Source organism: Saccoglossus kowalevskii, chromosome 4, assembly GCF_978046115.1.
Source record: "Saccoglossus kowalevskii chromosome 4, keSacKowa6.1, whole genome shotgun sequence".
Lineage (NCBI taxonomy): Eukaryota > Metazoa > Hemichordata > Enteropneusta > Harrimaniidae > Saccoglossus > Saccoglossus kowalevskii.
The window spans coordinates 11,312,062-11,324,951 of NC_140644.1; the positions used below are offsets into that span (position 1 = coordinate 11,312,062).

A 12,890-nucleotide genomic window follows, 5' to 3' on the forward strand; every position below is an offset into this window, starting at 1 on the left:
AAAAAAAGTATATTCGCTGGATTTTATTTTCACGGAATCATCCCTCCAGCGAAAATAGCGAAAATAAATTCCAAGCGAAAATAAAGTATTCTACAGTATTTAGTAAGCAAGAGTGTTAAATTTTTGCAGATTGACGTAATTTCTATGAATTAAGTTCTATTAGAACACAAAATTCATTACACATGTTGAATTGTATTAATGCTTTTGAAACAAATTTGTACCAAAAGATCACCATGGAAATATTTCAGATATATCGGTATATGATGTACGGTACATGGGAAGTTAATTCTCCCCTATAATACATTGCATATACTAGATCGAACAGTAATGTACATTACTTACCAGTAGTTTTCAGAGTATCGTTGTCCATATTCTGAATATCTAAGCCATTGATGGTAGGAGTGTTAACATCACCATGAACAGTTAGGCTCTCTACATAGACACCACTGGCAAAATTTGTAACAGATTCTATAATCTGGTCTCCATCTACAGTCACAACATCAGACAACTCAACACCTACACAAATAAAAATGTACAAGGAAACAAAAAATTGATTCCTCTGGGTACTCAGTAAAGCAAGATTTGGAGATTTATAAACAGACTGAAAAAACCTACGATTTTATTTTTTACAGCTCAATTCCAATCTGTATGTAAATTGACCAAAAACCTGAAAAATAATCTGAAAAATCCATCATACAGTTCAGGTAAATCGAAGAATTTTTTTCTGAAAGTAATTTCTTTGAATGAAATTAATCCGGGCCAGAACATTTTTAACAATTAGAGCAATACCGTGTCAAACTGATACGACATGCATGTGAAGTGCCCAAGTAACCAATTAATTTTATGGCAGTCCTTTGATTTCCCACCAAATATCCACAGCTATCTAGATCGTCATGAGAATTGCAATGATTTCTTTCAAATAACTGGGCTACAGTAACTGGCATTTAACACGAGTCATTCATGCTAGTAGTAATAGCAAGACCCCCCCACCCCCACCCACCCACCCACCCACTCATAACCCCCAAAACTTGACTGAACCTAATTACCGTCTATAGTTCCAGTGACATTGAAAGAGTTTGATATAGTGAAATCTCCTGTAAATGTCTTTGAACCTGAAACTGTCACTAATTGGCCAGTGTTATTCAACATCCAAGCATCATCGTCAATCTCTTCCCATTCAAGGTCATTTATTAATCCATCTACATGTATATCATCTCTACTTTTTACATCACTGATGAAAGTCTTCTTTCCACCAATAGTTTCTGCGACTCCTTGCACGACTAAATCGTGTAAATTAATCCCATGAACTGAGTGTTCACCTTTGGTGTCCAGATTCCCCTGAAACTAAATGTCAAACGTTACAGAACATGGCTTTTCTATAAATTACACAAGGTGATTCATACACGTTTTATGCATGCATGTACATGTGTACAACTACTATATATACTCCATTAGAACATGTGCTTACAAAAATTACATTTCAATAATTCTGCATACAAAGCAATGCTGGTTTTATTGGAGATAAAATAGAAAGTCCACATGTGCAGTACAAAGGACATAAAATTACATTATGAGCACACTACCTTAAGGGTGAAAAAAAAATATGTCACTAGATGGGAAGGTCATCTCGAAAAAAAACCTCTAGTAACCGCACCCATATTAAGCCCAGAAAGAACCCAAACCAAGCTGCCAGCCAATATAGCTCCACTTTATAGTCCAATTGAGAACAGAATTTTTTTTACCCACAAAAACAATCTCAAAGAACCACTCAAGGAACATTTGTAGCACGTATGAAACCCATACAGCCGACAGTTTAAGAAAAGTATAAAATGTGAAGTTGAATGCCGTTTTGTTCGGCAATGATGGAAATCAGTAACGTAAATAGCTCAGCTCGACAGCAGAGCTACATTGCAAGAACCACGTTTCATTGCATTATGTCATCCTAACAATTTATAACTCTTCTTTCCACTCAAATACAATCAAAGCAAGCACAAAATAAAAATGAACCAGTCTGAACACAATACATTACAACAACATGTATGGCATTCTGCCATTGAACACGACAAGATTTGACTATTGATACTTACCACAGCATCTCCTTCAAAAGTTATTGTTGAGCTTGTTTCGATCATTTCATCATGTATTCTTACACACGATTTAGTGAGGTCATAGACATCTATTCCATTTATGCGACCATATACCTCCAAACTACTTTCAATGGTGATATTTGAACCAAATACCTTCTCCCCTGTTTAAGAAAAACAAACATAATGCCAAAGCATATAAAATATAGAAGATACATCTTTGAAATACAACAGATGAAGACTGCCTTATTAATTATATTGTAATGAAATTATCCTTTCGTTTCAGACTGAATAAAACACAAGTGCAGCTAGTGATGAATAAGTGAATAGCATTTTACTCCAACAAAACAACAACAACAAAAAAAAAAAAAAAAAAAAAAAAAAAATCAAATCAATACTGAAAGAAAGTGCTACTACAACAAAGTTAGTACTTTGTAACACTTTCTGCTGTTGTGTAAAATATAGAAAAAAAAAAGGAATTTTCAATGGATTTTATTTTCATTGACTAATCCTTCAATACAAATTAAGAAATGCACAGTAATAAATCACCTTGATTATATTTGAAAACCCAGAGCGAACAAGCAAAGATGGATTTACCTGGTTTTACACACATGCATGTGGTGTAGTCATGAATTTGGCTTACACATGTATTAACAAGCAGCCTGTCTGAGATAGCTCGGCTGTTAGCAATGCACATTTCAATTAAACAGAAGATATCATTAGAAAATGAACAATATGTAAAGTATCAATTTAAAGCAATGGGACTTGCCGTTTTTTCAACAAGAATTCAAAAATATCACTTTTTACCAAAAGTGACAAAAATATTCACCTAAATTAGAGAAGATATCATGAAATGAACAAATCTGAGAGAGTTCTACCCAAGGTACATACACACCAAGTATCAAAAGCATTCAGGAAATCTTACATACCAGTGATATCTTGGTTACCATTCAACTTCACAGCATCAGAGTCCATCATGCTTATATCAACACCATCAACTGTCAATTTGTTAGCTATATTTAAATCGTTACCAGCTACTATGTTGTCCATAAATGTCCGAGAAAATTGCACGGTCTGAATCCCAGTGGTTTTCAACAAGTCCAAATTATTTCCACCTTCTAAGAAAAGCACAGAAAAAGTTTTGTTTTTGGGTGCATGAACAGCCTTTGATATGGAACAGTAAAATAGCATACAATATCTGTTAATTAACATAGAATGTTGTTATCTATTGTTATAATAAATTAGCTCCGTTATCCTTTGGGATATAAAAAAGTTGGGAATCCCCTACTATAATGACTTGGGGAGAGCCTTGATGGAAAATCTCATTGTACATGGAGTGCCAACATCCATATCCTCAATAAAGTTGATGATGCAGTACACACAGCGCACCGTACATGGCTAACATGAAGCAGTCTAGATCATAGTGTTCCGACTGGTCACATGGTATCAATGCACCTTTCATGTAGCTACATGTAGGACCTACATATAGATTAAGTGCCCATGCCCTTGGTAAACTAATAAAACTGCATCTTAATTGAACTGAAATCATTACACGTGTATAATGAATATTTATTTAAAATATCCTTAATACAGAAAACTTACCTAAATTACTGGCTATACCATCAATGCTTGAGCGTGAATCCAAGGTGGAGATAATTGCATCCTTCGTAAACGTTACATTTCCATTTAAAGTGGCCGACTGGCTCACTTGCAATACATCATCAGGAATGTCAATACCATTTATTGTACCATGAACATCAAGATTATTGGTTATATTTAGATTCGTAAATGTGTAGTTAGCTGTTAAAGATGTAAACATAGCTGGTCAATTGTCAGGTCAAATGCATGACCTCAAACAAAAGGAGGTACATCCTGGTACTTTCATGGATGCAAATTTCAAATTTTATTGTACTTAAGAATGCAAAAAAAAAATGATACAAGCTATTATATGAGTACACAACTTTGATATCCACCATGGCGATTTAGTATGAAAATCCCTGCAAGTTCTATGCACACAGCAATAGCATAAAGTTATCAATATTACAAAATGCAATGAATTGCTTTGAAAAATTCAATTGTGAAAACAAACAATATTGGCATATGCAAAATTCTTTAACACTTAGTTAAATTTTGTCTGGAAATTTTGATATCGTAATTTGCACAAATGAAATAGCGTCCTCATCATACCAGTTGCATAACCTCGTGCAGATTCTTGTTCAGATGAAATATGCAAGAAATATCTTACCAGGTATCTGCTGATAGACAGTTTTCTTCAGAATCTCATTGAATAAAACTTCAACATCTACATCATCCAGTGTATGATTCTTTGTAACAGTCAAACTACTGTTAATATTGACCATTTTATGGAATCTATGAACGGCTAGATTGGAAAAATATTATTCAATAATATATCAAACAAGTTTAGTTTACTTAAATGCTATCTACGTTATGATCTTAACTCCACGTCTGTAGTAAATGAATACTACTAGTAGTCAATTTTTTTTTTAACACAACCAAAAATCTTGTATGTGCTTACTGCAGAATCGATTAACAGTCTTGCATGTGTTGTATTACCGCGTTTTATACGATGGGGACCACGCATCTATATGCGCATGCCTCATTTTGTCCATCAACTGGTTGGTGCCTTGCTGTCATGCAAAATTACAAAGTGGCCAAAAACTGTATCTCACCCGTGATATTGTAGTCGCCATCAGTATGGACTGAATTGTCACGAAGCTCATCAAGTTTAACACCGTCTACCTCTCCGTAACTTTCAATGTTGTTGAATTGCACATCGGGAAATGTCAGGTTACCCGTGACTACCTGAACATCTCCACGGCCACTAGTTAACAGCATACTGGTAGAATTAAGGTATATGCCATCCACAGTACCAAACACCTCAGCATGACCTGCAATATACAAACACTAATCAGTATACCATATTCATTTTATTAGAAGCACATGCTTTTAAAGTTTTATGTCATTTACCTATAAGGCCATGTAGAGAAACTGGTGCATGTACTCTGAATACATGATGCATCTAGTAGTACATGTAGTTTTCAATAGACAGTAATTAAATACCCAATGCATCTAAGTCTAATATCTATTACAATTAATTTAACATGCATTTTCAAGTCGCATTAACTCGCCTAACACATGGCCCTTACCAAAATTCATTAGACAAAATGAATACTTTGTGTGCAAAAAGTATACAAATTCTGAATAAATTTGTACATTTTATGTATGATTTTTGTATACAAGAAGTACCCTATATTTGGAACAGATTTGTATGCAAATACTATGCAAATACTATGCAAATACTATGCAAATACTATGCAAATACTATGCAAATACTATGCAAATACTATGCAAATAGTGTACAAAAAAAATGTACTTTTGTATACAAGAAGTATCCCATATTTGGAACACTTTTGTATACAAAAATTGTACAAAGCTCAATTCATATAAAGGGCATTTATTTAACAAAATGAAATTCATTGTGCGTTTCATTTGCCCAAGTGTATGGTCTTATTACACAACAGCATGTATTTGTATTTACCCATACTTGCATTTAGAATTCAATTTATCAATTGTTTATGCTTAACTGACTGACTATATAGTACATTCATTTACAACCTATGTTGTATCTGTTTGACATATATGTGAGCCAAGGATGTACAACAAACTGATTGCGGTGAGAGTAAAAAGAAAAAGTTCAATAAGTCGTGTTAGGATCAAAACAGGATAATTTGTAATATATGCAAATTAAGCAAACAACTTTCGTGGGAAATGCGTTATGCACACTTCTTATGACTTGATTCTTTCAGTAAACTGTAGTAAAAATATAATTTTACTGATATCCAAAAATATAGTTTAGTATTCCTGTAATTAATCTATTAAAAATGTTTTTATACTCTTATGAATTTAATTGAATATTAAATTCCATATTTTTGTACAGTTTATGTATACATATATTGTATTATTGGGCGTAGTTAAGTTTATTCAGATTCCAAGTCCAATTTTTGTACATTCTATGTATACATAAATAATACTAATATTTGTCAAAATGCCAAGTCAATAATTTGTACAATTAATGTATACATAAATTATACTTCATTCTGACATGATTCTAACAAATTTTTTTGGTTACTCTTTATTTCTTAGTCATGATATTGTACATTTTATGTACATGTAAATTATACAATATTTAGGCATTGAATCCTATGCAAAAAGTTTGTACATTTCTAGTATACATTAATGAATTTGTATAAAGTGTGTATGCAAATAATGTACTGCTGTTTTCTTGTACGTATGAATTTCGTATACAAATAATGTACACAATTTCAAAAAAGTATATTTTTTGTACAGAATATGTATACAATTAATATACTATTGAGGCGGACTTTTTGGTAAGGGATGTGCACTACACTTAGCTATTAATAAACATACATCTGTCACCATGACGCCACAAGTTACAGCATGCTGTAATGTTGCAGTCTTTTACAGGGTATTTTCATTTTACCATACAAGGAAATGTGAATTCCCAATATGGAATGATTACGCATGCAAGCGTCCTCTAATAATAAAAACAAACATGGCTGCTACCAGGGTTTGATCGGACTGCACACAATGAAGTTCGCCGATTCTGTTCTAAACCTTTTGGATTTGGGCATTCCTATAATGTATCATTGGAAGGAAAAGATGCATAATAATGTTATTACGAGGATACTGCAAAGTCTGATAGAAAAACGCTGTCGCATCAAACTGATGTGCGTCTGCTGTACTGTCTTCGTGCATACTTTGAGGTATCCTCGTAATAACCTCATATTCATGTGCTTTAATTGCACTTTAAATATACCGGGTAATTCAGAAATTTTAGCACTTGCAACATTTTTGCAACTTACAAATTAAGAAAACTGTCGACAGAAGAGTTGCCATTATACCTAATTTTCACTAACAAATTAAAACTGTAAACAGTAATCAACCAGTTATCTTTGAGTACACTTACACATTTATGAGATGTAATTAACAGTTTAAAAAAAAAAATCATCTTAAGATTTACAAAGATTATTCATTGCACAAGATTCAGCAATATATGAATTTGTACAAGTAATTTCTCTTAACTTTCATCTACTCTTGTAGTTTTATTTCAATTATTGTAGTTCAGTTCACGGAAGACGAGTATTGAATCTTGGAAAAGTATATTTCTGGCTTGTGTTGCATTCATTTACATGTCAAAACTCCATTTTTAGACATCTTGTTAATTTGATTTTGAGTGTTTGCGGCAAAAATAGGTACTCTGCCTAATTCACAAGGCTGAGAAATTAGCAATTTTTTTTTTCTCTTACTTTTCCTTATACCTTCTAAGGTAACAACGCTCACCTTCAACAAGGATTTGATCTTGAAATGTCTGCTCTACAACTATTACTTGTGTGCCATCTAAAGTCACCACAGTGTCAGGATCCTGCCCGTCCACATTACCATCTACAAATAAACCATCTTCAAATACAATGCCACCATGGAAACTGAATCTATTGTAGAGATCCTAAAATAGAAAACGCTCATTATTTCATCAATTATCAAAACAAAAAACAAGTTTGAGATGTTACCATTAGGCAAAAATAAAAATTATGTTGCCCTCAAGTCTGAACCCTGGGGATCAAACAATGCCTGGGGCAGTTCATTTAAGGAAACACTTTTACTGCTTAAACATTATTTGGGCCTATTAAAAAAAAAAAAAAAAAAAAATTGCGACCCGATATTTCATATTTTTCAGTCAGTCGCAGAGGGCAACAAAACAATTTTTAGGCCTTATACAACTTGACAAGAAAAAGCAATCATTGTTCATTGCACCAAAAGCAACAGGTTGTAATACTTACTTGGTCAACATTGATTTTCATAGTATCCAGCTCAAGCTCTGTAAAGTTTACACCATCAACGTCTTCCATGTCGTCCAAGATGAAATTTGATTTGACATTCAGGGATTCAGTAGTTAAGTTCATAAAGGTTTTATGTCCTGAAATGATTTAAAGTGTATCACATTCACCTTCAAATAAATTAATATAAAATACTTTATTTTCACTTATAATTAATTTTTGCTAAAGGCATGATTCTGTAAAAATAATATCCAGCGAATACACCTTTTTCTCCTACATTTTACATTAAACTAGTCAAAAAAAAAAAAAAAGTTTTATAAATAAATTCCATACAAAACACCCATAAAATATTCATTAAAGAATTCAAGCTAAAATAAAGTATTTTACAGTATAGTTATGAGGAGCAATCAACTCTGGTAGAGCACTCTTAATTTGAGGGGGATTCCCCCACCCCCCACTCACAAAATCCTCTTTTAAATTTTAAACAAAAGTAGCTTTGAGAAATGGTTGAAGGAAATAACCTAAATGGTTGAAGGAAATAACCTACATTACTGTAAGGTGGCCACTTAAAAAACAGTTAATATGTTAATTTTTTTTCTAAATGGCTCTCCAAGTCTTAATTTCAGCAAAATTTAAACATAAATTGAACTGAATATGCAACATCTGATGTTTTGCCTTTGTACTAAAATTTTAGAATCTGTAGAAGCATTTGAGAAGCTGGAAATGTACTTTATTCAGACTTGCCTGGAAACTATTTTTAGAACTGTCCAATGTCATCAAAATGAAAAACAAATCAATATCGCATGTATATCACAACTACCAAAAAATCTGTAAGCTTCATTCCTAATGAAAGTCTCACCAATTTTTTTTTTTGAACAATTGAAAACCAAATATTCACAATTTCTCATTTGTGTAAGATGCTCCAATAAAAACCGTATCCCCTCTGTTGCATTCTAACATTTTGATAGAAGACACTGCTAATACAGATTTTACAGTAGTCATTGTACTAACTTTGACGCAAATCTGACTGCAAAACAATTTCTCATGTTTCAGAATACACGAGACATGTACATTCCAAAAAATGTACTTTTCCAAGTATCAACCAAATCTGAGCCCAGCAGAATCAAGTGTTTATTCACATTACTGACATATTGCACTGAATCAGAGAACTTATTACAGCCATTCTGAGAATTATTCGGACAGTCAGTTAGCAAAATGACTTGCAACTTTGCAAAACACTTTGGTCTTTGCCCAATCTAGATGCGTCGGCGCCACTTGAGTGACGGGCACATGGTTTGGGATTACTATTTCATAGGGGTTGTCAGCTTGGTGAATTGTAAGTATTATCTAGTGTGCGTTCACAGCAACCATTCTTTATTTTTTATAATTATATTGTAATTATTTTCAGTAATTTTGAAAATCACAAGTTGGATGTTGCTTAAATCTGTCAAAAAATGTCAACCCCTCGCTCATTTTAGTCAGTTGTACCTGTTACAAAAATGGACTAGACATAACTGTCGTTATACCCTGTCATTTTCAAACTGCAGTTGAAAAAGTGATTCGATCAAGGAAGGCACTTTTGATTTGACAAAATCCATCAAACCATTATAATCTAGTTTTCCGTCTGTATCCCTGACGTACTCACAGCACCAGTAATGTAAAAACAACTTTTAGTTTGACCCAAAACTGTCGCGAAACTGCAGCGCGTCCCGCTAAGAAACTTTATTTTGAGCCTTCCCGCCAACAAAGAGTTTAATCATACCTGGGGTGACTCAACACTCGGGAGTTGTTTTGTAAATTACGCTATGTCAGGTGGACTTGGATGGTAATAACAATTTAAAATAACACTTTGAATGCATATACAACATATAACCTGTTAATATATGGTAACCAACGCGCGTCGTTTTGAAAACAGCGTTTTACCCGCATTTTGCAAGATAATCGAATGATTCCAGTTGTGGGCGCGCCAATACAACGGGCGCCATCAAGTCTAGATTGGAAAAGACTCAAGTGTTTTGCAAAGTTCCAACATATATTGCTAACTGACTGTCCGAATAATTCTCAGAACGGCTGTAACACGTCTATTGACTACGAAGTATTAGACGCAAATGACAAAGCATGCAATTTGTACTGGTAACCTTTAAAAGCAGAAACTCTCATTGATGATTTTTGAAGTCCTTCAATATTTAAAAGGCTTTTGCCTTCAACACAACTTTAAGAACCAAATCATTTAAGCTTGTCAAAAATTAGTGAATTTATTTTGTAGAATTAAGATGACCAACTACAACTTCCAATAAAAATATACCAGAATTCAGTAACAATTATCGTACATGTTGGTGAATTCTTACCGAGTATGTTCTGATCACCAACTGTCTTCATTGCTCTGTTCAACAAACCTTCAACAACTTCAAGTCTTTGCTGAATATTGGTTATATTTTCTTTCACTTCCGGAAGTGCACTGACTTCACTTTTATCAAAAAAAGCACCATTATTACCCTCGACTGTGAACCAAAAATTAGTAGAATACATTACATGTAGTTGCATGAACTTGACCAAATTGTGGGCTGAAAGTTAAATTAGTTCAATGCATCTTGGAACAGATTCAATTCAAACAAAATACATTCACTACATTTTAAAGGAGACTAAACAATTTGGTAAAATACAGTATATTGCCAGTGCGCAGTGAGAGTTAGTGATGGTACCAGTAAATGGTACCTAGATTGAACTTAGTGGTCATTTACAAGGGCTCACATTGGGGGCAAAATGTCAAAGTTGATTACCTTCAGAACATGTGGTGCTAGAAAAGATTGCCTCCTGGGTGCATGACCAAGAAAAGATCTTGGATTTTGTACAAAATTGAACCAGAACACAACTTTGAGAGGATAGAAAGCATTTTACAATGCAAAGTCCCCGTTGGGCATTTAATTTTAAACACCTCAATTATACAATTCTGTTATATTCAAACGAGTACCATTAAAATGCAGCACAAATTTATGATTCTGAATAGGAAATTTTACGTCTCGTGTCGCCGTACTTGAGTGACCTGCTAGTTGCATCTCAAAGTGATGTGCATCAATCTAGAGTAATTTTCACTGTTACTCATTCCACTAAGTTGGAAATACACATGCCCAAGGTGGTTCCGGACTAAAATTGTCCATTTTAGGTAACTTTTGATCAGAAAACTATTTTTATATGTGCATTTCTGGACCGCGATATACAATTTAGTTAATCAAGTTTGAAGTGAAATACTCCAACCATTCATGTATACGCAAGACGTGTTTGAGAAAGTTTATCAAAAACAAAATGGCTATCAGTCTGCCATCTCTCGTCAAATTCACAAATCAGTGATGTGCATCAACTACCAATAATGTTTAATCCTTCAACAAGTTTGAATAAAATTGGACAACACATGCAGGAGATCATGTCAAACTTCGATTATAGTGCAGTTTTCAAAACTGAAATAGATCAACAATGTGCCTGCATAAGATTACATGTCGAGTATGTACAATGTTTGAACAACTATGCCAAATCCCTATTTTACTAGCAAAAATTAACACCACAGAAGCACACCTTTTAATTTTAGTCTTCTAAATGACGCGAGTGTCCAAGGATTTTTTGTCTACATCAACAATTTACGAACACTTGCCTACCCCCCCCCCCCCTCCTACCACCACCATGGCAACACCCTTGCTCACAACACAATAAACTGTAGCGACTAAACTTTTATCAAAAAGAATCCTTTACTTACTTTGATAAATATGGGATACATTCGTTACAGTTATTTCATCAACAAATGTTTTTTCACCAGTTATAACCACACGGCTGTCTGTGTAGACAAGATCACATGCAGCAGCTTCGATATCGTTAAAACGTTCCAATTCGGTTGAGATTATAAGTTCAGCGTTGGCACATGCTTCCTTAGCAGACTCTCTTGCATCAAAGATGGGCCTTATCGACGAGAAATGCAAAGTCTCTACATAATTTTCATGCTCTTCGTAGTCAACTAGAAGCACAAAAATCACACCACGTACAAAACTGTAGCCTGGAAAGGCCCTTTTAATCCCTGGGTTATTGTGTTCGAAGTTGACTGTTGTTGGGACAAACCTCCAGCCATCGTATTCATAGAGTTGTATGGGATTAACATCAAGATTGGTAATCAGGATAAGTACATTCTTTTGGTCGTCTCCTTCGATCAGGTTCAAATATTCAATTTGACCATTCTTAATGTGAATACACTGAAATGGTACAAATTTACCTTTGACATATTTATAGATCGAGGCATCAGGAATGTCATCTGCAAATAAAAATAGCACAAGTGTTGACTTAAGGTAGTTAAAAATTAAACATGGTAAAAATTCAAAAAATTGTGGTTCACCGACATGCAAGTTGTATATACAAGCTTTTATGGAGAAAGGAATGCTTTTTTTCAAAGAAACTTGTGCAAAATAATCCAAAAAGCAGGTATTTTGGAATATTTTCCATAGGAATCCATGTAAACTCATTCCAATTTTTCGCGACAGCCATGTGTAGACTTCAAAGCACTACGTATTTTAGTACAATTTATCAAACAAAATTTAGAGATCAAACCAATAGTAAACCATTCAAAAAACATTTATCAATTTGAGGTTGTTTTGTGGAAAACTTATTCCTGTGTCATAAAAATTATTTCAGAATTTTGAGCATTACATTAACCAAACCCCTTCCAGATTGAGAATTTCTGAGAATGTTTTTTCAATGCAAATTACGATAGCTGTTTATATGCAGGTGATGCATGTCATTTTATTTGTTACAGATAAAACCTTTCAACTTTCCCATCACCAGTAGTATGTTAAGACGCTGCTCAGTTTCAAGCAAGCCTGCTCACTATCATAGACTACAGAGTGCCAATATACAGCCCACAACATTGCATCCAAACGTGCATCCTCAAGCA

General features: G+C 33.9%; 1 protein-coding gene across 1 annotated transcript in view; it reads right to left on the reverse strand.

Annotated features, from left to right (window-relative positions):
- Positions 1–12,890, reverse strand: part of LOC100375717 (uncharacterized) — a 38,707-nt gene that overhangs the window by 16,366 nt on the left and 9,451 nt on the right. Inside the window, exons 7-17 of the mRNA XM_085497763.1 lie at positions 11,709–12,254; positions 10,309–10,461; positions 7,964–8,100; positions 7,467–7,629; positions 4,775–4,993; positions 4,330–4,464; positions 3,687–3,884; positions 3,014–3,202; positions 2,088–2,248; positions 1,047–1,344; positions 343–516 (exon numbers count right to left, since the gene is read on the reverse strand). Of these exons, the coding sequence (XP_085353889.1) occupies positions 343–516; positions 1,047–1,344; positions 2,088–2,248; positions 3,014–3,202; positions 3,687–3,884; positions 4,330–4,464; positions 4,775–4,993; positions 7,467–7,629; positions 7,964–8,100; positions 10,309–10,461; positions 11,709–12,254 (2,373 nt within the window). The remainder of the gene's footprint in view (positions 1–342; positions 517–1,046; positions 1,345–2,087; positions 2,249–3,013; positions 3,203–3,686; positions 3,885–4,329; positions 4,465–4,774; positions 4,994–7,466; positions 7,630–7,963; positions 8,101–10,308; positions 10,462–11,708; positions 12,255–12,890) is intronic.